Raw genomic sequence first — 27,946 nt, forward strand, 5'->3', positions numbered from 1 at the left:
AATAATCAACCTATTCAATGATTACCTACAACGCTTTGTCATTGTTTCACTACATTCCAGTTGGTCTCTGAAGATACATGTAATTGTGAATACTTTTCAATATACTTACAAATGTCTCCTACTATAATTAACTGTGTTTCATAATCTTACAACAATACAGGGCAAAATGTTGAACGGTATACTTAGTCTCATATAATAGATAAATAGACGGATATTGCGTCTAAGTTACCGATCTATATCAAAACGAAGGTGTGTGTCAAATATACGTCAGTTGTAGAGAAACACAAGTTAATCAAAAACAAGTCAACACAAAATCATCTATATTTTATAGAGCTAGACGAATGAAATAAAACAGAAGGAATTTTCGTACATTCTGATATAAAACAGAGGACTTCGACTTTCCCATACAAAAAAAACATGTATTACTATAGGCACGTAATAATACAGACATAAAAATAAGTATTCAACAAATCAATCTTTTAGAAAATAACCAGTAGAAAGAAAATCACAGAATAGTCCAAATAAAAAAAACAAACAAACAAGAAAACCGATTGTGACCAAAACAAATAATCATAAAAGTCACATAAAAACAGAAAAAGATATTTCTATTATCACAATAACACTTGTTTTGTGTTTTTTTTTTGTCTAGGCACATGATTGATTATTCAGTAGATAAAACATCTTCAACATAGATCCTCGGACAGATATGGATTAGTCGTTACCAGCTTAGCGTGATAAGATGAAATAACTGTAGTAACGATGAGAAGGTGGTCTGATATGATAGAGTAAGAAGGTATGTATCTATGAAAGTATAAAGAGATACTGGAATTCAAAATAGAAGTATTGAAATTGTGAAGAAAAAACGGCAATATCAACAACTGTAGACGAATTGAAGAAAAGTGAGGAAATAAATTTTAAAAATAACAGCCAAATTAACTTAGTTCGTTAATCAGTTAGATTGGTGTAGTGATGAGACGATAATTGTGATTAACCCAAAACTGAGAAGCAGTTAATCACATAGATATATAAGAGATAACAATACAAGAGAAAAAATGGAAAGAAATATTTACTTCTCATGAAAGGGGAAGAGTAAAAAACGCCTAAGTATGAAATTAAAAGTAAACCAATTCAAAGAAATTATGTTGACAAGCAAAGACAACAACAACATGAGATGACAAAACAAATCAACCAGCAAATAAGAAGCCAAAATAAAATACAGTCTTCATCCTTGACGTCTCACATCAACAAGGCGCCAAAATACTGTGAAATTATTTGATCAAATTTCGACAAACGATCTTATAAAAGACGTTTTTGTTTTGAAGAGCAAAAAAAACCAATAAAATAAACATAGAGCACAGGTTCTCTAAAGAATAAACGTAGATTTCAGCCAGGTACACACACACATACAAATATATAGGTATGTGAATAAATAGAAAATGAGTAAGAAACATTGGAAATGGTGAAACAATATGCACTTGTACTGATAAATAAATAGCTTCTTCATTTAAAGAAAAACAAACATACAATCTCTTAAATCTTATTCAGATTTTGTTTTGTTTTCGTTTATTCAATTAAACAGATTTATTTAATTGACAATAATAATTTGACAAAACCTTCCATGCTTTCTCGGCCATAAATCCATTCGGTGGTTCCACACCTTCACGAGCTAATGTACGCATTTTAGTACCAGAGATAAATAGAAAATCTGATGAACGTTTTGAATCGAAAAATGACATTTTGTTGATTGTCTTGTCATAGGCAGCAACACGAAATGGAATAATTTTCAAGTTGGATAAACCAGGAGCCATAGATAATACCTATCCACATATTTTTTGACAATAAAATAAGATAAACACAATTCTATTATTGTATCATTGATAGTTGAAAATTTACTCAAACTGTGAATAAAATAGCAATACTATATATGTAATTCTCCGAGGGACTCAATAGATTTATGATACCAAGTACTAGGATTTTTGTTTGCTTATTACATATAAAATCCGATACAACTCGATGCCAAAGTTGTATGCGCCACATAATAGATGACTATGTTGGTGGATGGAGTGGGATACTGTTCGGGCGATCAAAGTGATGTAGATAGTTTTCATAGGGGTCTAGTTCAGCTTGAAGTCTTTTAACTAGTGGTCTAATCCACAAGGTAGTGGAGCAACATCGAGAGATAGAGGCCAGTGGGAGCGTATAAGAAAAGGGTTTCATAAATCACACTTTTGTGCTAAAAATGTACAAAGCATATCTACTTAACTGTGCAATTGAAATTCGTATTTCTCAGCATCGAAATTCCATTAAATGCGGACTGAGAAACCGTATTCCCCATAGTAACCATGTTTTTTTTATTGTAATTACCTCTTTTCCTGATATATTTATCTCAGGAGTGTGAATGTCATATAAAAACTTCAAATATAAATTTGGCTGGGGCAATGGTCAAAATTTAGTATCAGGGAAATTCCAAATTTCCCTGAGAATCTTTGGAAGCATGTCATTCAAATCGATCAGCAATTAATCGACACACTGAACGCGACTCAATCTAACAACCCATAAGAAGAAAAAACCATCCAACAGCCTGACCAAACATCAACAGAACAAAGTAGACAGCTTGAATATACAAACATCTGAATATCATAAAATCTATGAGGATAACGAGTCGCAATAAAAGTCATCAGAACGAGCTAGCTTATGACTCGTAAAATGACTAAAGCGCTTACTTCTACATGAAGGAAACACAAACGAATTTGTCCAGAATGACAATGAAAGCTCTGAGATTAAACCATTCAGCTAAGACAACTCAACTACACTAATAATTGTTGGATTTTGCAATCTACGTAATAAACATGAAAAATCAATTAATGTGTCATACTTTACAATTTATATAATACAAACTGAATATTAATTCTAGTATATGAGTGTGGAATTAACACGGCTACTAGATACGTCTAACAAAAACAATAAAATGACAATCTAACAAGACATACAGAACGAGAGGACTACTCTTTATTGAAAGCGAACTTTCAATGTCTCGAAAAAAAGCAATCATATTGATTCTTTGTTGTTTACATGATAGTATGATAGTTTATTGAAAGGTATTCTATAACTTAATGAAATGAATAAGAAAATACATTCAAAGACAATCAATTTTGGTTTTTCAATAATGGTGCATTTGGTCTAAAACAGGCAATAATCTGTAGAATAATAATAATAATATTCTTAGTGATCTCTACATAATAAAACTGTAAACCTCTATAGTAATGACATATTTATTTTGTTGTTGTACATAGGCAGTAACCATCTCTTTCGATATATCAGTCGGTCATTCATAATCAAACTAGAATCCAGGACATATGTTCCAGTCTAAGTTGCCACATTAAATGAGCACAAATAGACACTTTATCCGACGCCTTTAGCTGCTGGTTACGATAATCGTCAGGACTTCAACCATGCAGTCTATATCTACCAAAATGACTAAGACCAACTGTAAATGACTTCATGGACTGATGATACCACGTTTTGGTTTGGCTGTCCTTAGCTTTTTCCCAGCCTATTACTACACTAGATAACATGGCTCGTCGAGGTAGGTGGTGGTTGGGTATACGTAACATATGTTCCATCACAGTTGGTGAAGACTCACTACCTCATCAATCGACTTGCCACCTTTGTCAAGCACCCTATGTCTAACCTCAACATAGCTCGCGCAGTGGTTCCAAAATACGCTTCCGATGCTTCGAGAACACCCATGATCGAATACTCGCAGCCTATGAATATACTTTATTATTAGTAATCATGTTTCACACCTACGGAGTGGAACAGCGAGAACCGTTGTGCAGTATATTCGTCCTTTCATAGGAAGGACATCCCATTCACAAGTAAGGCAAGTTATCTAAAGTCAACCGAGTTTTCCGAACCTTCACAAATATTTCATCAGACACCGACACATCAGAGTTGATCAGGCATTCGAGATAAGTGAAGTGAACGATAAGCTCAACCACTTCACTTCCCATCATTAGTTAAGGTGTTGACGCAGACCAGTTAGAACTTAGAGGAGGCGGGTTCCATCCCAAACATATTTATATAGTTGCTCAAGACGATCAAAAAATTCTGCATCTTGTTAGAGTTTTCATCATACAGAAATATTTCATCCGCAATATTATCACTGATATGTAACAACAATGGATGAAACATAGATTAGATGAATAGATTACTAGAGTTAATCAGATCAGAAGAATGAAATCAGTTCATAAATTCATTCACTACTGAACAAACCCAGGTAAAAGAAGTTTCGTTCTGAAAGTTGACTGTTTAAAATGACGCAAACCAATAACTGAGATGAAACTAAGTTAAATGATCGTAGTATTTATGCCAATGGAGGAAAAGATTTATTCACAATCTTCAGCATTATTTTGAAAAGAAAACTGAACAACTTATTATGCCACTGACTCACATTTAACAAAGTCCACGTACAATTACCGCAGTCTCTTGTTGCTTCCACGAATTTTTGAAAATTGTTTAACGTTAATGAGGTCATTAACCAACCACAGTTAGACAACCATTGAAAATCAAGAAGTACTGTACAGTTGGTTTTTCGCAATATCGTAAACTAACCAAAGTTAAACACGCAAACCATTGAATGCTAGTTTGCAAATCTAAAGGTTAAACTCTTGCCGTGAAAACAAAAGTTCATGATTTCGATCCCAGATGGGATTGTGGATACACACTATTGAGGAGTCCCATGCTGGAACGAAACGACTATTCATTGTTCCCTGATTTTCACTATTTTTCGATATGTGATATAAATGACAACACTTAATTAAATTTAATGAGGAATTTTATGATACAATAGAAACTGTTGATAATGTGAAACAATACATATACAACATACCTTAGCACCATGAGATGGGTCATATAAATCAACACCTGTTCCATTAGGATGAGGTAAACCCGCTGGATCTCGTCCAACTATATAATACTGAGCACCAGCTAACATTCGTGTACGAGCATGCCATTGAACTTCACGTGGTCCGGCGTATAACATTGGTGAAGGAAATATTGCCAATAAAGTTGTATCACGATCAAGAACACCCTCATCTAAACAAGCTTCATGTTGAGCTATACGTACATTAAGTGGAACATCATCTGACTTTGTCCAACCTCCAAGTGGATGAAGTAATAACACAGGATTATGATATCCATGTTTTTCTAATAATTGTTGTCTAGTTTCAGTCATTAATAATGCATGACCGTTATGTATAGGATTTCTCAGTTGAAAGGCAAAGACACAGTCAGCCTAATTAATTTAAAATTAAATAAATAATAAAAGACTAGAAAACACAAACGTAATTAACAAATCAGCTAGGAAACATTTCATTTCTGATTATGATCGCATTCTATTGTCCTTATACGGGAAATAACACTGAGCCATCCTTAAATTGAATTTCACATTTAAATATGAATATCGCTATTGAGTACTACTGGCTTTCATACACAATAATTATAACTTTTAAAAACTTATGTTTACACGAGATTTATTTATTTAAACACATAAACATTAGTACAAGGAGGAACCAAATATATATGGGCCATCATTCGATTTCTGTGAGGGCAGGAATACTGCCCGGGTGCCCGAACGGAAGCAGGTGGTTTTCTTAGGGGACCACTCCCTGAGTCTTTGGCCTAGATGTCTAATCCACAAGGCAGTGGAGCAACGTTAGGATGTGCATGTCTGTAACATGGAAAAAAAGACAGGTATGTAACTTGAGCATATGAATTTCAAAGAATAGACTAAACACTTGACGACTGAGACAGTAACATTAGGAACTGTACCCCAAACGACTGGATTAGATTATTTTGTCCATCATAATCAACTTAGGACAATATCATCTTAGACAAACCACCCTACGCTCACTTGGTCATTTCACGAAACGCTAGCAACTTACATGTTTAAGAAACTGTATACTCTCTTGCGTTTAACTAAATTACCCAAAGTTATTCACTATTCAATATTACAGCTTCCGAAAGCTACAAAACCAATTTGTCCACCATGCAAGTTACATTAGAGCCTATCATGTGCTTAAACGAAAAGTAGGTAGGCAACATTTTTAAAAAAATGCATCATTAATGTTTACCTTCATTTTTACTAATTCACTATGTAATTCTTTTGGCATTAAACGATACCGATCTAAACCATCATTCCATTTGATTCTTTCGAATACTTTTAAATCACCGCCAACTAACCAATCACCAGATGACATAATCATTTCTATACTTGGATGATTTATATGATTAGTTCCAAATATGTGACAACATCGTTCTTCCTATATATTTCACAATGATGAAATAGAAAGAAATTAGTTATAATTAAAAATAAAAGAATGACCCAAGTTATCAACAATTTACAGTAAGCATCTACCAACTATGACATGTAGTATAGATCACCGTCACGAACTAAAGATAAACCGGTATCCTTATCAAGAAAGCACCAGTGTTCGCCTGCATGATTGCAGATATACTTTACAGACAAGTATCAACTATTATGAAACCCAAGTTTAGAATTTTCATTCCGACTACCTTTAATCGTCTAACAATAGTCTAAAGGTTATATGGTAGTCTAACTCGCATGGTAATACTGATTTCGAACAACGTTAACCACAGTTAAACCCGTCTAGAATGAATTAAACTGTAGGCAAATAAAACGTTTCTAAATTGTCATAAATAACTCTCAAATCAATAGTTAAATAATCTTGATAGGAAAGAAATTACTTGTCAAAATGTAGGAAATTGTTTACTTGAAGAATAGAAACTTTCAGTCAAAATGAATTCAAAAGGTTAACTAGTCATAAAGAGAGTAGCTGCATGAGTTACTGAATGTTCCATGACTAAGTGTCAGACAACTAAAACTAACAAACTCAACACAAAATATTGATCTCAATAATCATATTAACAGTTCAGTCTTTTTCTATATTTCAGTCATTGAGTGTCAGTAATAATTTTCAAAATAATGTAAGACAAATCATAAGCGTGCTGATTTTTATCAACTAGATAGGATGATCTTTATGAATAAGAACAAAATACATGTAAACCACTGAATACCAGCTAGATAGTCTAAAGGTTAATCTCTCGCTACAAGACCGCTGGTAAGGTAATGGATGTACATTGAGATGAAGGAGTCTCAAACTGAGACGATACATCTATCCAGAGCTTTCTGATTTTCAGTGATTGTCCAACCAAAATCGATTCTCAATATTAACTACAAAATTTAATGATCTCTACAAACCCCTGATATTGATAAGAAAACAGCTGTAAGCTATGTTGTTGCGTAAGAACATGAATACAACAACGATAAACAATTTTCACCTACTTTACGGTGAGGGAAAAATTCACAATTTTGTAACATTCCAATTATATTACTTTTATATACGAAAGCTATCGATGAACCATTCCCATGAAATCTTTCTTTATCCTCATTTGATATAGCTAATACAATTGGAATCGAGAAATTTGTAATCACTGAACCTGCAATCACACACAGAAACATAATATGAAATAAGGGATATTATAATACATAGTTCAGTTTAAAGTATTGTCAAAAAAGAATTATATATATTCACATTTAGGTTATTGAACCTTTAGTGGCCCTTTATCTGAATCCAGTTAGATCGTACGCTGATTGCTATCAAAATATACATGTCGCTAACCCTCGTATATAACTATCAATTTAATTCACGTTAAAGAATAACGGAATAAAATAAGCCAAATATGAGAATTAATTTTGAATACACATATTTCATACACTCATTGACCCGGATAGACAATCAGACAAACGAAGTGGAGAAAGAAAAGGGAAGAAGGTGAACAAAGCAAAGAAAGCGAGTGAGCCAACTCGTTTTGATTAAGTGTGACTCAATATTCATAGTCAGACAAAAAATAAATTACAGACACGTAATGAATAGGGGGAGCAACTAACACACATAAGATCAAATAAGAACAGTCAAGGTTAATAAGCGAATAAGTAACAAGGTCAAAGTGTGGCTTGAGAAGAATGGATAAACTGGTCTGTCTAGAATAGCCTATGTGGGCTTGATATAGTGTAGTGACGGTGAACACAGGTGACGACAACCGAATTATATTCAACACAACATTATAGTTACTTGGTGAAACAGAAAAACCATACTACAATACCTAATTTGCAAAATGTTCGATAATTGTCTTGGACTTCATTGCTCTTGCATTTCTATGCGGATTGCTTTCTATTCCCGTCCTTACTTTCTTGATATTCCCAATCTTCTGCTGCCAGACATTACATTCCTGACATGCGTTATAAACTACTTATGTCAATATAAGTAGCACGCATCACAATAGTACCAGACACTACAAATCTTCACGGATTTATTTATTTATCTAAACACATAAACATTGGTACATGGAGGCACCAAATGTTTATGCGCCATATAAATCATTCGATTGGTGTGAGGGCTGGGATACTGTCCGGGTGCCCAAACCGAAACAGGTGGTTTTCTTAGAAAGCCACACCCGGAGCCTTCGACCTAAAGGTCTGATCCACAAGGCAGTGGAGAAAGGTCAGGAGATGAAGTCTCGTGGTGGCCGGTGATCAACGATTGGTTCATATGCCGTTTGTTCCTTCAGGATCCTGGAGCCCATGTGCACCAGTGATTTGGAATCAGGGTTTCCCAACTTCCCTATGTGAATACTCCATATCCACCAACCCGGTCAATGTGCCAGACATTTGCTTTTTGTCCTCTCAATTTCGTAAACAACACCCCAGCCACGAGAAGGCAGTGAGTAGCGCTTCCCTAGGAGTGGCTGTATACGTGTGGCCATGTGAGAGCATTTCGTGAGGGAGAGCTGACTCCCCCTACTCTCGACCGTAGCAGGGCATTTGGAGGCTCATGGATTGATATGGTTGGGACATGTATTACATATGGCTCAACTACCACCTACCTAGATGAAAACTGTTGGTTGGTGTAGGAATAGATCAGAAGGCTATGGTCTGACAAACCAAGATGTGGTTCCATTAGTCGATGAAATTATTGCCTGCTAAACATTTTGTCCTTCCTTAAACTATGGTCTTTTTGATTTATCTTAAACTTTCCTATTCCGTGAATTTATTCTTTCTCCTTAAACTATACTATGTGTTTAATTTGTTCCACTATTACTGATCTTGCCACTACTACTCTAGCATTTATCTTCGTAATTTAGTGTCGTTGTGCTGATATGGTATGAGAACTTAAATCCATATATCTAGGTCCCAGGTTCTATGTTTCGTTAACTGACTGACTACTTAGCATAATCATTTTGGAATGATAATAGAATCATAATGACGATGACCAATCCACCCCAAAAACGAGTGATAACCGGTAGAGAGATAAATCATTTTTTATTGTTTGTTTGGACCTTTCTATTGATGTTTAGGACTACAATTGATCAGTCTCTTGTTGGCATATGTACATCCTGTGGGGATTGCCTCGATATTGTCTTAAGTCACAAGGTTTATAAGCAAAGATGGATGGTGATTAGCACTGGAATCCAGGACATGCAATTCGTCCCATCTGGGACTTGTCAGCTGGGTGTACATGCATTGCAGAGTTGATGTTCACTCCGGGAACCGGATCCAGTACCGTTCGCTTCAAACGCCATTACGTTATCCACTTAGCTACTGAATCCTGATTGAAGTGAACGATACTGGGTTCGAGTCGCGAAATTAACACCAACTCTGGGATGCAAATACATCCAGCTGGCGAGTCCCAAATAGGACGAAACGCGTGTCTTGGATTCCAATGCTTATTACCATTCATCTTTGCTTATAATGTCGGTGGAGAGATAGCTTAATATTTAGAGAGTTTCGACTTGTTAATTCGAGTCTCATTCCACTTGCTTGGGCTTGGGGAGCCGAATAATACTACTAGCCCTAATAAATAAGGTCTAGTTCAAAGCCAATTACATGAAGCTGTAATTGATGAGAACAAAACCATGATGAACACCATGAAATAATACAGTGACGTTTTTTAGCCTTAGCTAGGAACATTTGAGTAATTATTTGTACCTAACTATTACGTGATTTCCCAAAATCCACTTTCATATACAATAGTGTGATTCTGTTTGAAGTTTGAGAATGTTAAGAACGCCTTGTATGATGCTTTTATAGTCTTCATTTCTTTAAAGTGGTCAAGACGGGAAAAATAGTCAAAATACAAACATTTTTAGGATTAGAAATCTCTGGTTTATACTTTACCATAAATATGAGTTAATGATTAATGATACAGTGTAGATTACGATACTGTTACATTGTCTTGAAAAAAAAATTCTCTTTAATGTTAACAGAAACGCATCACAAAGATTATGTAATCGAGATCAACAATTTTCAAAGTGCTAGAAATTCCAAAACAATAACATTTTAGTTAGAAAGAAATCGAAGATAGTAGTATTAGAATTTACGAAATGAGTACAGTTCTGTAATTTTTCAACTATTAGATTATCCTAAACAAAATTAAATAACCAATAAAATAAACTTACAGTCTGATACTTGCAATTGACCAAAATAGAGAACTTGCAAATATTCATTTTCACGCATAAAACCATTTAATGGTGTAGCCCAACCTTCAGCTAGTGTTTGTATCCACTGAAGATCCAATTCTGTAATTTCTAAATGAGGTAGACTTAAACATTGTGCCTTTAATTTTTGAACTTCCAGAGGATCGGTCACATATAATTCTTTGGGCATAGGACCACCAAATGGATTTACTTCATCACAGTTAGGCACTAGTCCCTAAAACAATGTGCATAAAGAAACTGAATCGAACTACGTAAGACAAATTTGAATGCTAGTTAGCTGGAAGTAGCCGGTAGGATACCTTAAACTAACGTTAGGCGTTAATTAGCGCTTGATAGTAAGACGTACTTAGAATTTTGAGGACACTAATGATGCTTCCAGTGGGGTTCGAATTCACGTCGTCACATTGCTGTATAGATTCTAACTCCGATGAACATTTGCCTTTTGATGCGGTTATGTAGATAGATTAGTATTTTCTTAAGGGATTGACATTGGACAAAGAATCCGTTACAATCCAGCAAAAATGAACAGTATTCCTGATCATTCGACAACTTCTTAATGTTCACTAATTTTAAAACCTACGGTGTGCTATTTATAAGTTACCAGTCTTAAGATACAAAGTCAGTATTTTCTAACGCTAATAAACACAAGATCAATTGAGGCTATTTTCTAATTTAATTAAGATACGACAATGTAAAAGACAATTAAACGAATATCCATTCAAAGAGTGGTTTTGATCAGCAGGAAATATCGTTATTATTTATTTTTATTTAAACACAAACATTGGTACAAGAAGGCACCAAATACATATGCGTCACATAAATCATTCGGTTTAAGTGAGGGCTAAGATACTGCCCGGGTGCCCGAACCGAAGTAGGTATAGGAAATATCGACTCAAATACTTAGTGATTAAATATTCATCTGAAAAGTAATTTAGGGTGAAGTCTTAAAAGTCGAAACTTTTTAGTACCAGTTTTTATAAGTAACCTTTCATATATGTCTGGGAGAGCTAACTCATATTAAGTAAAACTTTTCAAAACAGTTAACCCAATATATCGACTTTGTTGCTAAAGTATATTGAAACTTCCAGTTTATTTATCCATTATTATTCGAGGTAGAGTCTGGTACAAATGCAAGTATGATATATATATATATATATATATATATATATATATATATATATTACAACGTACTTAAGCATGAGCCTCACACTTTAAGTGTAAGGGTAAACTATGCTACCCGGTTGTTTAAACCAACGTAGGTGCAGCGGGATTCAAACCGTGAACATGGTGTCGGAAAGCTGAACACCCTAACCATTAAGTTACAAATATGCATTGGTTGGAGTTGCCATACCACAGTATCAGCACGGTGGGATGAAACTAACATAAATAGTAAAGGAGTCGAACTAATGTAGTAGCAATTATGAAAAGATAGATTAAATCCTGAGAACATGGTCTTAAATTTGAAAGAACAGAGTAGGAAATTATGTATGGGGGAATACTTGAATTTAAGATCTAGAGAGAAATATAGAGTGAATGCAAATCATACATTGTAAACAATTTTGACCCATGTTATGCGACTTCTCTCATTTCTGACCATGACGATCGTATGAACCTCAACCAGATAGTCTGTATCAATCAACATGGCTCAGACCAACGGTCCATGGCTTTGTAGATTGAAGGCAGGTTTTAGTTTGACCGACTCTACCTTTTTCATACCCCACACTTACACGAGGTAAATTGAACATTTGAGGTAGGCGATCATGAACTATGTGTAACTCATATCTTAACCGCCTCAGTTAATGGAGATTCACAAACTCATATTTCAACTAACATCGTAAACTCTGATATCATTTACTGGGCCAAAATGAATCAAGATTTATTTTAAAAAGCGGTGGGGAAAAAAGGACTTCGCAGTTTAGTGTGTCCAAACTGTTAATAATAAAAACAATATAACTCTTGAAATTCGTTATACACAGTTTTGAATCATATTTTTGTAAAACAAAAAATTATACATACTGTTATATTTAGAACTTGTATTCTTACTAGACCACGCACAACTAGAGCACTCGAACACGAGGACCCTCCAGGTTGCAAGTTAGAAGATGAATGAGAAAGAATCTTATTCCTAACAGTGTCAAATATGGTACAAAATACTCAGATATTTGTAGTTTTTAGTAAAAACGAAATCATCATTACAATCATCCAATCCGTATGCAGTAACTTTTAACATTTATCCAGTCGGGAAGCTACACAGCGAGATTCTGGAATGTTCTTCAGAGGATGATTAAATGGTATGTCTACGGCTCTTTCTGAGCTTCTAAGAGCTTTTTGAGTTCACCAGGGGCCGTCCCTACAGATACTATGCATCTTAAAATAAACTGAGTAAAGTGGAGTTTGAAACTTAGGACTTACTAGTTAAAAAATGGATATTTCAACGACTAAGCAACCTAGGATATTATTTCATAGTGTTTTTTATAATTTCTATCATAATGTTATAAAAATATGACCAAATGTATCATTGTTAACCATAAATAATCATTAGTAAAAATTAGGAAAAAAACACTGTCATAAGCAAAGAATGTAAATTAGTATCAAACACAAAAAACACTATTTCTAATTAAAGATAATTTAACATTATCATTATTACTATTGTTATTCATTACTGTAGATTACTGATAGTTTTCTTTCTTTTTTGAAGAAGTACTTTTAGAAGAAAACTATGTATAAACTATTTCTAACACACTAATAACCATCGATATTAGAACAGAATTTCACGACAACTGTCAACAATTTATGGCTTTTATAGATTCTAGGTATCAATATATTGGTATGCATATCTTAGTTGTAACAAGATTATAACGACGCATTAAAACTTGTAAAAACACCGACTGGAGCCCCTCCGGGGGCTACTGCCAGTCCCAAGCCCGGGTAAAGGAGGAGGGTTTGGCATGGGGTTAGCGACCACATCCCGTAGAAAACTAACTCGCGAAAGAAATGCTAGCCAGAAAAATTTATGCGAGCCTTTTAAACTCTGGATGGGAATCAGAAGTTCTTCATTTAGAAGAACTATGATGCCTCATGATAAAAGCCGAGTTCCTTCGGAAGTCACGAGGTCGATGCCCCTTCTGACAACCACAGCAACCACTTATTTAGGTACATGGAATACTCGTACATTGTGGGACACCGGGAGAGCCTTCCAAATTGCTGCAGAAATGAGGAGATACAACCTAGAGGTGTTTGGGATCAGTGAAACACATTGGATGCAAGCTGGACAACAACGAATAGCTTCAGGGGACCTTCTGTTATACTCCGGCCGTGAAGAAGAAAATGGCCCACATACACAAGGAGTTGCATTGATGCTGTCCAAACAAGCACAAAATGCACTTATAGGATGGGAATCTCACGGACCATGGGTCATCAAAGCCTCCTTCGAAACAAAGAAAGAGGGCATTTCAATAAACGTCATCCAATGCTATGCGCCTAGCAACGACTACAATGAAGACGCTAAAAATCAGTTCTACGATAGGCTGCAGTCGATCATCGAGAAGTGCCCAATAAAGGACCTGACCATTCTAATGGGAGATTTAAATGAAACGGACAACACTGGATATGAAGACATCGTGGGACGACACGGATTGGGAGAAAGGAACGAAAATGGTGAGAGATTTGCAAACCTATGTGCCTCCAATAAATCGGTCATAGGCGGCACTATATTCCCACATAAACGCATTCACAAAACCACATGGACTTCACCGGATCACATCACGCAAAACCAAATCGACCATATCTGCATCAACAAAAAGTCCAGGAGGACGATGGAGGACGTGAGAACAAAGAGAGGTGCTGATATAGCATCAGATCATCACTTGCTAGTCGCCAAGATGAAATTGAAACTCAAGAAGCACTGCGCAACGGGGCAGACAATATTACAAATGTTCAATACGGCCTTTCTTCAGGATACAGACAAACTCAACGAATTCAATATAGCCCTCAGCAATAAGTTCCAGGCCTTTCATGATCTACTCAATGGAGAAGGAAGTACTATGGAGAGCAACTGGAAGGGGATCGAATAGGCCGTTACTTCAACATGTCATGAGGTCCTAAGCCACAATAAGCACCATCACAAGGAATAGATCACTGTTGATACACTGGATAAGATTCAAGAAAGGAGGGACAAGAAGGCAGTAATCAGTACCAGTCGAACGAGAGCAGAGAAAGCCAAGGCACAAGCTGAATACACAGAAGTAAACAAACAAGTGAAGAGGAGCATCAGAACCGACAAACGTAAATATGTGGAAGATTTAGCAATGACGATGGAAAAGGCTGTAAGAGAAGAAAACATGAGACAACTGTAAGACACAACAAAGAAACTCTCTGGAAATCACCGTACACCAGAACGACCAGTGAATAGCAAGTAAGGCAAGGTAATCACCAACATTGAAGAGCAACAAAACAGGTGGGTAGAACACTTCAAAGAACTCTTGAATCGACCAGCTCCACTGAACCCACCCTACATCGAAGTAGCACCCACGGACTACCCAATCGATGTTAGCCCACCAACAATTGAAGAAATCAGCATGGCCATCAGACAAATCAAGAGTGGCAAAGCAGCAGGACCAGGCAACATTCCAGCAGAGGCACTGAAAGCAGACGTAGCAGTACCTGCAAGGATACTACACATTCTCTTCAATAAGATTTGGGATGATGAACAAGAACCAACAGACTGGAAAGAAGGACTTCTGATCAAAATACCAAAGAAAGGCGATCTCAGCAACTGTGATAACTACAGGGGCATCACTCTTCTCTCAATACCAGGAAAAGTCTTCAACAAGGTATTGTTAAACAGGAAGGACTCCGTAGACGCCCAACTTCAAGACCAACAGGCAGGATTCCGTAAGGATAGATCGTGTACAGACCAAATCGCAACTCTACGGATCATTGTGGAACAATCAATTGAATGGAATTCATCACTCTACACCAACTTCATTGACTACGATAAAGCATTTGATAGCGCAGACAGAACAACACTATGGAAGCTTCTTCGATACTACGGCGTACCTCAGAAAATAGTCAATATCATACAGAATTCCTATGATGGATTAAACTGCAAAATTGTGCATGGAGGACAGTTGACAAACTCGTTCGAGGTAAAGACCGATGTCAGGCAAGGTTGCTTACTCCCACCCTTTCTCTTTCTCCTGGTGATCGACTGGATCATGAAGACGTCAATATCTGAAGGGAAGCACGCGATACGGTGGACATCTAGGATGCAGCTGGACGATTTAGACTTCGCAAATGTTCTGGCTCTTCTATAGCACACGCAACAACAAATGCAGGAGAAGACGACCAGTGTAGCAGCAGTAGATCTCAATATACACAAAGGGAAAAGCAAGATTCTCCGATACAACACAACACGCACCAATCCAATCACCATTGACGGAGATTTGGAAGATATGAAAACCTTTACATATTTGGGCAGCATCATTGATGAACATGGTGGGTCTGATGCAGATGTGAAGGCGCGGATCGGTAAAGCAAGAGCAGCATATTTACAACTGAAGAATATCTGGAACTCAAAACAACTCTGTCAACCAATACCAAGGTCAGGATTTTCAATACAAATGCCAAGGCAGTTCTACTGAATGGGGTAGAAACTTGGAGAACTATAAAAGCCATCATCCAGAAGATACAAGCGTTCATCAATAGTTGTCTACGCAAAATACTTCGGATCCGTTGGTCAGACACTATTAGTAACAACGTACTAACGGAGAGAACAAACCAGATCCCAGCGGAGGAAGAAATCAGGAAGAAGCGCTGGAAGTGGATAGGACACACATTGAGGAAAGCACCCAACTACGTCACAAGACAAGCCCTCACATGGAATCCTCAAGGCCAAAGGAAAAGAGGAAGACCAAAGAACACATTACGCCGGGAAATGGAAATAGACATGAGAGAAATGAACAAGAATTGGATGGAATTAGAAAAGAAGGCCCAGGACAGAGTGGGTTAGAGAATGCTGGTCGGCGGCCTATGCTCCATTGAGAGTAACAGGCGTAAGTAAGTAAGTAAGTAAAACTTGTAAAATCGAACTATAAAATAGCGAAAATAATAATAATAATATGAAAGCTATATATTGTTCTAGTATTGCTCTCATTTCGATCTTAATTTAAAAAAAGAAAGCAGATGAAGTTTTGTGCAGAAAATTTAGATTATTTAGTTGTCACCAATAAGTTACAGGTATGCACACGTATGGTTTAATTCAGTCTCAGCAGATAAATGGTATAGTTATTATGCATTATGATGAATGTTACAAGTTTATGGTTAACTCAGGGTTTAATAAATGATTGTTAAATTATAAAACCACCATAAAACGTACAATAACCTTAAAGTTGAATGTTGAGTATCGTGAAGACAGTCAGTCAGTTATAAACAACGTACAACCTGGAACGTATGTGTATCGATTCAAGTTGCCACATCAAATAAGGACGGTAAAGTGCTAGCGTAGCAGATATAGTAACGATATCAGTTCTAGCAACAACAAAAAATAAGGCACAGGAAATTCCAGTGAAAATGAATTCATGTGATAGAATAATACAAGACAACTTGAAAACTCAATATCTCAGGGAAGATTAAAAAAATCAGTGTATTTGTGCTTCTGAGAATGATCCTTAAGAATGTTACACGACGTCTCCAACCATTGGCTACGATAAGTGCGTAAGACCCAGCCATGTAGTTTGGATCAATCAACTTGGTTCACCAGACCAACAGTCAATGGTTTCACGGAGTGTCACATCTTGGTTTGGACGGCTCTAGCTTTGCTCCAACTTATATTTACATTAATGAACATCAGGCATTGAAATAGGCAACAGGTCAGGCAAACATAGCACATTTCTCAACTAACTCAGTTAGTGAAAACTCATTACCTCATTAATCGGTTTGCCGTCTTTATCTATTATTCTGTCTAACCTCAGGATTTCTAAATAATTGGTCCCAACACACGTAAACAATCCGAAAGCATTTATGAACAAACACTAGAAACTCAAGAATATTTCTTATTTTTAAAGGTTACATTTTTGAGTCACAGAGTAGAACAGAACGAACTGCTATACAGTGTACTCATTCTCTAGTTGGCAGCCGGATATCCTGCACATATAAGTGGAAAAAATTAGCATAAGCTATTAGAGATAGTCTACAAGGGAACTGAAAACAGTAATTGTTCTGCTAATCGTTATGACATATTTAAGGAACATCGCTGACTACAGTTTTCAGATAATATCTGGAAAAAATAAGCGTCAAATATGTTTAAAGCCAAATCACAGACAATAATTTGAACATAGTTTAGTATCCAAGAGATTTGTTGTATATGTTAAAAATTTATATAAAATAAATGCTTCGTTCTTTTTAGGATGTAAACAATTAAATATAGTTATATTTGAACTTTACGTTTACAACTATATGTCACAATATCAACACTAAAGTATACAATTTGTTGGTAATTAATTTTCACGAGTATGATATACAGTGTGCATAAACCAGGAGGGCGGCACATTACATTTGAAAGATTGATAAGAGCATTTTCTGTTATACATAACTCTGGTTAGGAATAGCTGAGAACAAGAATAGCAGTAGTCACATAAAAACTTGTAGGAATGTAGCCAATAATATTAGGTTCCTTATGAAATCAGTCAGAGTAGTATATCTCGGTCTCATCTTACTAGTCCTACTAAAAGGTGTACATAGTGCAATGTAGAATCTGCCTCTCAGTTATTCTTCTGAAACTTGATCATTTCCAGTTGAGAATATTTGACAGTTGTTTTAGTTCAGCACTGTTTCTTGCAAATTTCTCATTTGCTACACATTACGGATCACAATTGACATCCATTGTGGGAGGAGTCGATCGTAATTTAATTATAAATGAAATGGTTTAGTAAGTACCTTGACCATAATATTCATTCATGATGTAACTAGTTTACTGCATTACAGATTTCTGTACTCCGGTTGGAATCAAATTTTACATATGAAACCTAGTTATACTAACCGGCTGTCAAAATTGAAATAAGTGGAAGTGGATTAAAACATATGACCGAGTGGTTGAAAGATGAACAATCTTTAACCATAACTAAGCCATTGTTCTGATATAATTCACCAATAAAATAGTCTTTACTTTCCCCAAATTAATTATATCATAAAACTGAAGTTAGATTTCATTAAAAGCATCACCGAATAGAAATACAATCAATATAATATAATAAGATACAATGTCATAGTTTCTTTACAGAAAATTGAAATATCACTTACAGCTGTAGCTAACATTTGTACACATTTAGATACACACTCTTGAACAGAATACAATTCAGTATTTAAAATTAAATCAGGATTTGTTGGATTTTCATAAATTGCAGAGATACCAGTAAAATTTTTTATTTGACCAGCACGTGCACGTTTATATAATCCTTTTACATCACGTCGTTCACATACTTCAATTGGGGTAGCTAGAAAAACTTCAAAGAATGGTAGATTGCTTTGAGAGTGCAACATGCGAGCTGCATTTCTATCCTGAAGACAATGAATAAATTAAGTAGTTTAAGTGTAAGAATGAAAGAAAATGATGTAGAATTCATTAAAATTGTCTATTAATGGATTGAATATTATTATTAATTTACTCACATATCTACTTTATATTGATGTCTTTGGCTTTGAGTTACAAGTTAATTACCATTACGGTTATTCAAAACGAAATACGTGGGTGCAGTTGAAATCCAAAACCTACTAGTTAAAAGTCGAATAGTTTAACCACTAACCAACCAACCAGCAGTTCCATGAAAATCATTTGTTCATCACATTTACTTGTTAGGAATTACTCTAAATAGATTCATCAATATTTAAAAATTAAGTAGTAATCCCAAGTTAATTTTTATCTATGAAGAATAGAAATAATCACCTCGTGAGCTTATTTATAATATGGGTGTAAAGTATTCTACTTGCTAATATGAGACAATCTTTATGAGGAATTTGTTTTTGAGAACTTGTGATATCTGTTGCTCGTTTTAAACAAGACTGCTTAAAAAGTTTTCACTAGTAAATACTTGACAAAATATGGGGATAAATATTCTACTCTTTATAAAGAATATCATTTTGATTAAAATTAGTTAGTGATTTTATCAACAAACGCTAGATGAGTATTGATATGAACGGTTTATATCAATTTCGTGATGATTGTCATTTATCAGGATAAATCAGAAATTTTCAAGGCCATTGTATAAAGAGCATTGCAATTGTAACGAATGTGACAAACTATTCATGTCTATTAATAAATTTTGTTAAATAAACCCTTAAGAAAACCTTAGTAATAATATATCGACAGTATGAAGTGATATAATTAGGTAGTTTACACCATTTAAGCTAATTCATCTTAACTCATACAAACGTATAGTATATAGATGGAGGTTATCTGAAGTAACGATAATAATTACCCGTATCCATCAGAGATATCTACTGTTATTATTCATAATGTGGGCTTTGTTTATTTTCCATCTGATTGTCTGAATAAACTTAAGCAAATGGACTACATATTACTTGATGAGAAAATCGCAACAAATTCGGGTTTTCTTCTTGAACAACTTGATTGAAAATTTGCGTTAAGTATGTGTTTTGCGTCTATCAACTGTGAGATGATGAGTTGCAAAATTATCTGTACGATACGACTACGTTGAGAACAAGTTAAAGATGATTGAAAAGAAATAAAATATCAGTTCACAAAGTTCCTGACTACTTGTTCGTGCTGTGTAGGTTAATTGAATGGAGATTCTTTAAATGCCATGAGGAATCAATAGTTCCAGATTCAAAGTTAGTCAGTCATCAACGTGAAAACTGAAACTGATGTAGATAAAAGTAGAGGTAGGTATTTTCCTCCCAAACCTAAACACCCAATTATTCCTTATTCATTGGCCTTTTTGACTACTCAAATCCTTCTATTTCAGTGGATTTTCGTCAAGTGACATTGCAGCATGGGACTAAAGCCTGCGTACATTTATATAAAATGCTTCGTAATCGTGTTAAATTATCATAGATAATTTAAAGGTGGCTTCTGAAGCAAAGCGTCCGGCGTCTACAGTTCAAATGTTTATGAAATAAAGTCTAGTATATCATACTGAAAGACTGTCATTAAAGTATTTCATAACATTATTGATCATATGAGTTAGGCAAATTTCTAATATAAGTTTGAAAACCTATATCATTAAACTACGTGTCTGAGGAAACAATCTATAGATAAATAAGGTCATTATAAGATTACAGTTACCTCACACGAAACAAACCATTTCTATTGTAAGATGATGTTCAAACTGAAGTCAGTCAGTCAGTTATTTATAAAGCACACTAAAGTACAATACACGTTCATTTTACAATCTTAATGATCTATAAAACGAACAAAATTCTAAGTAAAAAACATCTGATATTTTACTGTAAAGTTCACTTCTAGCAGGATAATTGCAATTTAGACCAAAATAATTGAAAAAGATGGAGCATTTTGTAAATTACAGTCAAATCAGTCAGTCAGTAACAACGCAGAACTTCGTACGTACGTACATCAGTTCGAGTTGCCATACCACATTAGCACAGAGATGCAGTTGTCGATTCGAATCCCCTAGTGGTAGACGTAATAAGAGTATAAGCAATAATCCGAAAGATTAAGGTTTGAAGATATTATTTCGATTCACTGAAGATCTTATTACACTAATTATTTGTAGGTTATTAAATCTAGTCTCCATACAGTTTCTTTTACATACTTAAATATTCATTCATTCACAGTACCTAAAAAGCTCCATCTTTGATATAAGCTAGAGAAAAACAATCAAATTTTACATTTTTAAGGTATATGCCGGTTTTTATAAATAACTTCCTTTAAAAGACAGTTTTTGTCTATTGGTAATGAAATAAGTCGTTAGTTTCTCGCTTATTCATGCAAATTTACCTTATTGAACGTTGTTTCTTTCCGTTTGCTCAGTTATAAAAATGCTGTCAAAACAGTTTCATCACTCTATAGACATTTGCTATAATGATTTATTTAGCCAGTCAACACATCCTGTGGTCGATTAGTCTCTTCCGGCATATGTACGTCCGAAGATTGACTTGATAAAGTCGTATTACCACACATTTTAGTAAAATTGGACTGTGACCACCGGTAGAACCCAGAATTCACGTTTTATCCTATTTGAAAAACACTAGGACCGATAATTTAAGCAGACAGGAAGCGTTAGTCGTGCGTACATGGATTTCCTAAATTGTAAGCCCAATAAATTCTTTTGTATTTAGTGTTATGTAAAATGACACTGTCAGTTCCCCAACTTTTAATCCAATAGCCTGTGTTGATGGAACAAGCCTGTATAATGACATTCCCGACTTCCTAAAATAGCTCTGAAAGACACCAACAACCTACTTTGTTGGTATGTAAAGTACCGCCTCTGGAAGGTGAGAAAATAAAACCGCATATATGAGACCCGAAGTTTTAAACTTGCTCCGAAGCGATAAAAATACATCGTGCTGATACTCGCCCAATATCTTTTCGGATATGAGAAGTTGACCGGGAAGGAAAAAGATTCGATAGCCTCTAATGGTGATCCAGCCAGGTAGCGAAGTGAATTGATGACGTATTTTACTGTGACTTGAACCCAAAAGGGATATACAAGAAGTTTTGGAGACATTAAAACCAACGGTCAATAATATTATACGACAAAAGTAAAGTAATGCCATAGGTGTATTTGCTCCTAATCTTAAGTGCATAATAATTTGTTTCCCGTTAAGTTATGAAATATTCATATCGTTGATTCCTCTGCTAGCATCCCTTCTTCATTACTTACTTACTTACGCCTGTTACTCTCAATGGAGCATAGGCCGCCGACCAGCATTCTCCAACCCACTCTGTCCTGGACTTCTTTTCTAATTCCATCCAATTCTTGTTCATTTTTCTCATGTCCATCTCCATTTCTCGGCGTAATGTGTTCTTTGGTCTTCCTCTTTTCCTTTGGCCTTGAGGATTCCATGTGAGGGCTTGTCTTGTGACGTAGTTGGGTGCTTTCCTCAATGTGTGTCCTATCCACTTCCAGCGCTTCTTCCTGATTTCTTCCTCCGCTGGGATCCGGTTTGTTCTCTCCCACAGTACGTTGTTGCTAATAGTGTCCCTTTTTCATTGGTCGATAAAATTCAAAAGCTAACTACGTCGAATCCATAGCTGTTGAAGTTAGTCATTACGTAGTCCATCAAATAGTTAAAATCACTAGCCCCCGAATGCCCTGGTATGGCCAAGAGTGGGGTGGGCCCGCCCTCCCTCTCGAAATGCTCTCACATGGCCACGCGTATACAGCCTCTGCTAGGGAAGTCCTACTCACTGCCTTCTCGTGATGAGGGTGTTGTTTACGAAAATGAGAGGAGAAAAAGAGAATGTCCGGCGCTTTAACCGGATTCCAAACCAATGGTGCACATGGGCTCCAGTATCCTGAGCGAACAAATGTCGTATGAACCAATCGTTGACCACCGGTTACCATGGGACCGCATCTCTTCACCATGCTCCATTGCCTTGCAGGTCAGACCTTTAGGTCAAACGCTTGGGGTGTGGCCCCCTAAGAAAACCACCTGCTTCGGTTTCAGCACCCGGGCAGTATCACAGCCCACACACAAATAAAATGAAAATGACGACATTTACTGAAAATTCTGTGCACAATTCGATTAACAGTCAAACAATTTACATTATTACTATCATTTACTACATCATTTATTCACTCTCTTTTATTCCCACTTTATGTATCCTTATTTTTCGACTTATACAGCAGCTTGCCTATGGTGGAAACTCGGTTCCATCTAAACGTTCTCGAGTCACTGTCCGGTTGAAAATTGTACGTTACCACCGAATATGAGTACTGAAGCAGTTTATCTGAAACCACGTGCACCATTCAAACTGGCTGCCTTCAACGTTCGCACATTTATGCAGGTCGGACAACAGATAGGGCTGGCTATGTCTTTGGGAAGTCTTAGTATCGACGTTTGTTGTCTATCCGAGACCCGTATTCAAGACTCTGGTGAAGTACTACAAATTCGCTCTCCATCCGTCGCTTCAAAACGCTTGTTTTACGTGCGTTTATCCAGAGACCCTGTGGCATCTTCATCTGGTCTTGCTGGCGTTGGTGTCGCACTAAGCCCTAGAGCTGAGGCAGCATCAATCGATTGGATCCCCATTAACAGTCGGTTATGTGCCATCGATGACATTCTAAAAACAGCTCTGATGGATGTAAGTAATGGTGGTGTGGATCTATTGCTTGGAGAAAGACTTCTCGACCTTGAGTATGCGGACGTTGTCTTACTGTGCGATAATGCCCAAGCCATGCAATCCGCACTTAATCAGTTGGCAATCCGTGTCCGTAGGTATGGTATGTGCTTTGCACCTTCGAAGTGCAAAGTACTTCTACAAGACTGTCAGGATCCTAATCCTGTACTCACCCTGGATGGTGAGCAGATAGAAGTAGTCGAGAAGTTCCTGTATCTAGGTAGCTGCATAAGTGCTGGTGGTGGCGTAAGTGATGAGATCAATGCACGTGTAGTGTAAGCCAATTTGGGCCATCTTTTGCGCCTTCGTGATGTCAGTCTGGCTGTAAAAGGTCGGATCTACAAGGTGTCGGTGAGCGCAGTTCTGCTCTATGCTTGTGAAGCCTGACCTCTCCAAGTTGGGGATGTTAGGCGACTCTGTGTTTGATCACCGCTGTCTCCGAAGGATTGCTGACATCCAGTGGCAACACCATGTTAGTGATGCAGAGGTTCGGCATCGTGTGTTCGGGCACAGAGATGATAATGCGATTGGTGTCACCGTCTCGAAACAACGACTTTGGTGGCTTGGACATGTTCTACGAACGTCGTCACAGAAAATTCCACGTCGTGCATTATTTACCGACTGTGGGACTGGTTGGAAAAAGTGGAGAGGTGGTCAGTGTATGACTTGGTGTCGTGGGATGAAAGAAAACTGCAAAGGACTGGCATCTGTTGGTCCTTCACTTCCTGGCTGGGGTCCGAGAGATGGTGCAACACAGTGGCTAGAGAAGTTATCAGATATGGCTCAGAATAGAAGCCAGTGGCGATCCTGCTGTAACCTTCTTTTACTTTCTTCATAAAAAGTGGTTGTAACTTCCCTAACTGAAAGAATTCTTTCTGGTTCTGCCCTTCCGTTTCCCCCATTATTACTATCATTATCATTATTATTACACTACCTTACACTAAGCTGGTCGTTATTGTTCTTTTTTTTCTTTTACGCTCCTTACCTTCCTTTTTTTCTTCCCATTCTCATTGTTTGTGTGGCGCATATATATTTGGTGCCCTCTTGTACCAATATTTGTGTTCAAATAAATAAATAAAAATAACTAGACAGAGACTGTGCCCAAAAAGTAGATAGCAACGATGAAAATAAATTTACTATTTCATTTTGAATCTTAAATTATGAGAGTACGAGTAATGAAAAAATGAATAAATAGTCATACATCCTGAGGAATGGAAAAACTAAACGTACACTTTCAAACGGGCTAATGAAACTAGTTAGACAAATATTATTTGCATCAGCAAATAACCTAGCTACTTCACTGACACGTCGGATATTTTCCACACGATCTTCATCACTGAATCCTAAATTTTTATTTAAACCAGAGCGAATATTATCTCCGTCTAATACATAAGCTGATATGCCTCGATTAACCAGATGATGTTCTAGAGCAAATGCCAAAGTTGTTTTGCCAGCTCCACTGAGACCTATAGAAAAATGTTGAGATTAATAGTGAAAACTTTGAGCAAGAAAAAGTTTAGCAGTATTTTTTTATAATACTGGAGTACATGACAATCATTTGAGTGAAATGACAAAATAAAATTCGTAGTAATGTAATTGACCTAGCTTAGTTTTCTGTGATGTGGTTAAGATAATGAGCTTCTAACACTTAAATACACCAAATATTTGTAGTAATCAAATAAACTTCGAAAGTTAGTCCCATATTTGAAACTGTCACTCAGTCTCCTAGGGTTTCAGTAACTTCTACCTAAAGTTTGTGCTGATGGTGCTCCGGCGAGCAGTGAAAGCTTTTTAATTAAACAATCCAGTCTAGAGAACGAAACCACCCAAAAGTAACAAGCCTCACTATTGATGGATTATCTGTAAATACGACGAGTAGGGAAGAAGAGGATAAGAAGTAGTTCAACTCATTTTATTGAAATAGTAATAAGGGTTAATAGCTTCGTGAGTAAAAATATCAGACCCTGAAAATAAAATGGATCTCAAACCATGAGAAAACAAATAATCAAATATTAGGGTTCACAACATCTAGCTCTCCTGTTATGGACGCTACCAATGAATTATTCAACTCAGAAATCAAGTATGATGTACAGGAAACTACTAGTTGTAAATTCATCTCACATCATTTTGTAAGTAGTCGGCAACTCCATGTGTAGTTAATGTGCATATGTTCGAGGTCATGCGACAATGAATTCATAACACGATTGATATGTGAACAGCTATATAACGATTTGTTAGATAGCTTTCAATTATAAACCATGTCATTAAAATATAAAAATACAGATTAACCAAAGTTATATAGAAGTCTATTCAACAGGAACTACCTGTAAACCACACCGTACAACCGTGGAACCAAGACTTGCTACTAACTGGACGCTGATTATGAGTAATATGTGAAGGTTGATGAGTTATATTTGTAGACATAGCTACAGGTTATTAAGAAACAAAAAGTTTTTGTTAAAAGCATAATAAATAGTAAAGTTGTCAATAACAAAATTGCTTGTCCCACGAGGCACTAAAACAAAAGTTCCCGTAAAAAAGGAGGGTATTGATCAGAGTGAAACTGATAAAGTGAATTTCATGAAATCAGTCAACGAAATATCAATAAGTGCTAGAAAGCATCGTTTCAGTGTGGAATTATATTCGATCTTCCCACAATACTATCTAGGACTAGTTTTGTCACAAGCATGGTAAAATATTATTTTCAAAGAATATGGAACTTTAGTATTGTAACTTCGAAGGTAAAGAATACTTTCACCTTCAAGCAACTTGGACCGACGCATATATGTGCCTGTTGCTACGTTGTAGCTTACTGACTGACTTCACCTTCAAGCCGATATTTCCTCAACCAAAACTGAGTAATGTAATACGTCTGAGTTACATGCAAAAACAATAGACGTGACAACAGGACCTTCAACTTAATGTAGTGCAATAAATGATTTTGCCCAAAACATATGAAGCGTTCGCCTGGACTTCGACTACTAGAGAATTAAAATTTCCTTAGTGTTTTGAATCTTGATTTACATGAAGGGTCTCGTCAAGCACTATATATACAATAAGTCAATATTTGCAACAATATATACTCCTTAGTCCATACTACAATATACTTTTCATGGTTGTAATAAATATGGGGTGTTTTAGTCTCCGTAAAAATGCCGTATTGAAAGAAATTTCATAAAGATGGAAGTTAAGTGGCCTGTTGCTTTCCATTACATACTATAATCACTTGATAACATTGAGGTTGATGCTACAAAAACTTGGAAGCCATCACACATAATGTGATCATCTGGAATGGAATAGACATGGACACTAACCCACAATACAACTTCAAAAATACATATGAAAAATCACGATATTCACACCCACAACTTTACGTTTTATAACACGGCGTTACTTATCTTGAATAACCTGTGACTTATAATTAAACGGCAGGGTTTCCACTATTAATTGTACATGGTTGCATTCCACAGAAGGCTTGTCATTGTAAATCCCGATCTCCCAATTTTGGGAAAAATTTGACCCATTTTGGAGAAGCCGCCATAGTAAACTTTGGGGAAATGACACAGAAACCCCAAAATTTCCCCAGAATCTTGCTACACTTTGGAGAAATAAAATTTAATAAAACCCTAAATTTTTCAGTCTTGGGGGAAATTTTGCGTTTTCCCCCAAAATTTCCCCTGAATTTTGTTTTTCCCCAGAATCTCCCTGTCTGCGAATGGACAGTCAGGAATGTTTTTCACTATGCAAATAACCGAACAATACTACTTCATGTAAACGTGTACCATTATATACACAAGAAGCATAACAAAGAGAATGAACCAACTTTTGATATAATGCAACAAATAGTTCCAACTATCTTATTGACTAAATTTAGTTTAAAGTGCACAAAACAAAGCTTTAAAAAACTCACCTAAGCTTTCGAATGTGACTCGTATTTATACAGCAGTTTGAAACGCCACTAAAATTGAACCACCGAGCACGGTAAAAACGTTAGATACAATCAAAACTGCCCGCCGTTTCGTTCCAACGACCTTGAATGGCCAAGGGTGT

At 36.1% G+C, this 27,946-nt stretch overlaps 1 protein-coding gene across 1 annotated transcript; it reads right to left on the reverse strand.

Annotated features, from left to right (window-relative positions):
- Window positions 1-303: 303 nt before the first annotated feature.
- On the reverse strand, window positions 304-27,939 carry PAPSS2 (Bifunctional 3'-phosphoadenosine 5'-phosphosulfate synthase 2). Its single transcript, XM_051216847.1, has 9 exons — window positions 27,807-27,939; window positions 26,221-26,322; window positions 25,127-25,362; window positions 18,877-19,134; window positions 10,540-10,792; window positions 7,367-7,521; window positions 6,135-6,323; window positions 4,892-5,296; window positions 304-1,817 (listed from the first exon to the last, which is right to left on the reverse strand). The coding sequence occupies exons 2-9, from the start codon at window positions 26,318-26,320 to the stop codon at window positions 1,572-1,574; spliced, it is 1,842 nt and encodes a 613-aa protein (XP_051065466.1). The 5' UTR covers window positions 26,321-26,322; window positions 27,807-27,939; the 3' UTR covers window positions 304-1,571.
- Between the last annotated feature and the right edge of the window lie 7 nt (window positions 27,940-27,946).

The sequence above is a fragment of the Schistosoma haematobium genome, chromosome 6 (genome assembly GCF_000699445.3).
Source record: "Schistosoma haematobium chromosome 6, whole genome shotgun sequence".
NCBI classification, from domain to species: Eukaryota; Metazoa; Platyhelminthes; class Trematoda; order Strigeidida; family Schistosomatidae; genus Schistosoma; species Schistosoma haematobium.

What these genes read in the sequence shown, in the direction of transcription:
- PAPSS2 (XM_051216847.1), bottom strand. Translation starts at nt 26,320, where the DNA reads ATGTCTACAAATATAACTCATCAACCTTCACATATTACTCATAATCAG. An exon ending in TCATTAGCCCGTTTGAAAGT is followed by an intron (nt 19,135 to 25,126) that starts GTACGTTTAGTT and finishes CATTGTCTTCAG; the next exon opens with GATAGAAATGCAGCTCGCAT. An exon ending in TCAATTGCAAGTATCAGACT is followed by an intron (nt 7,522 to 10,539) that starts GTAAGTTTATTT and finishes GTGTGATTGCAG; the next exon opens with GTTCAGTGATTACAAATTTC.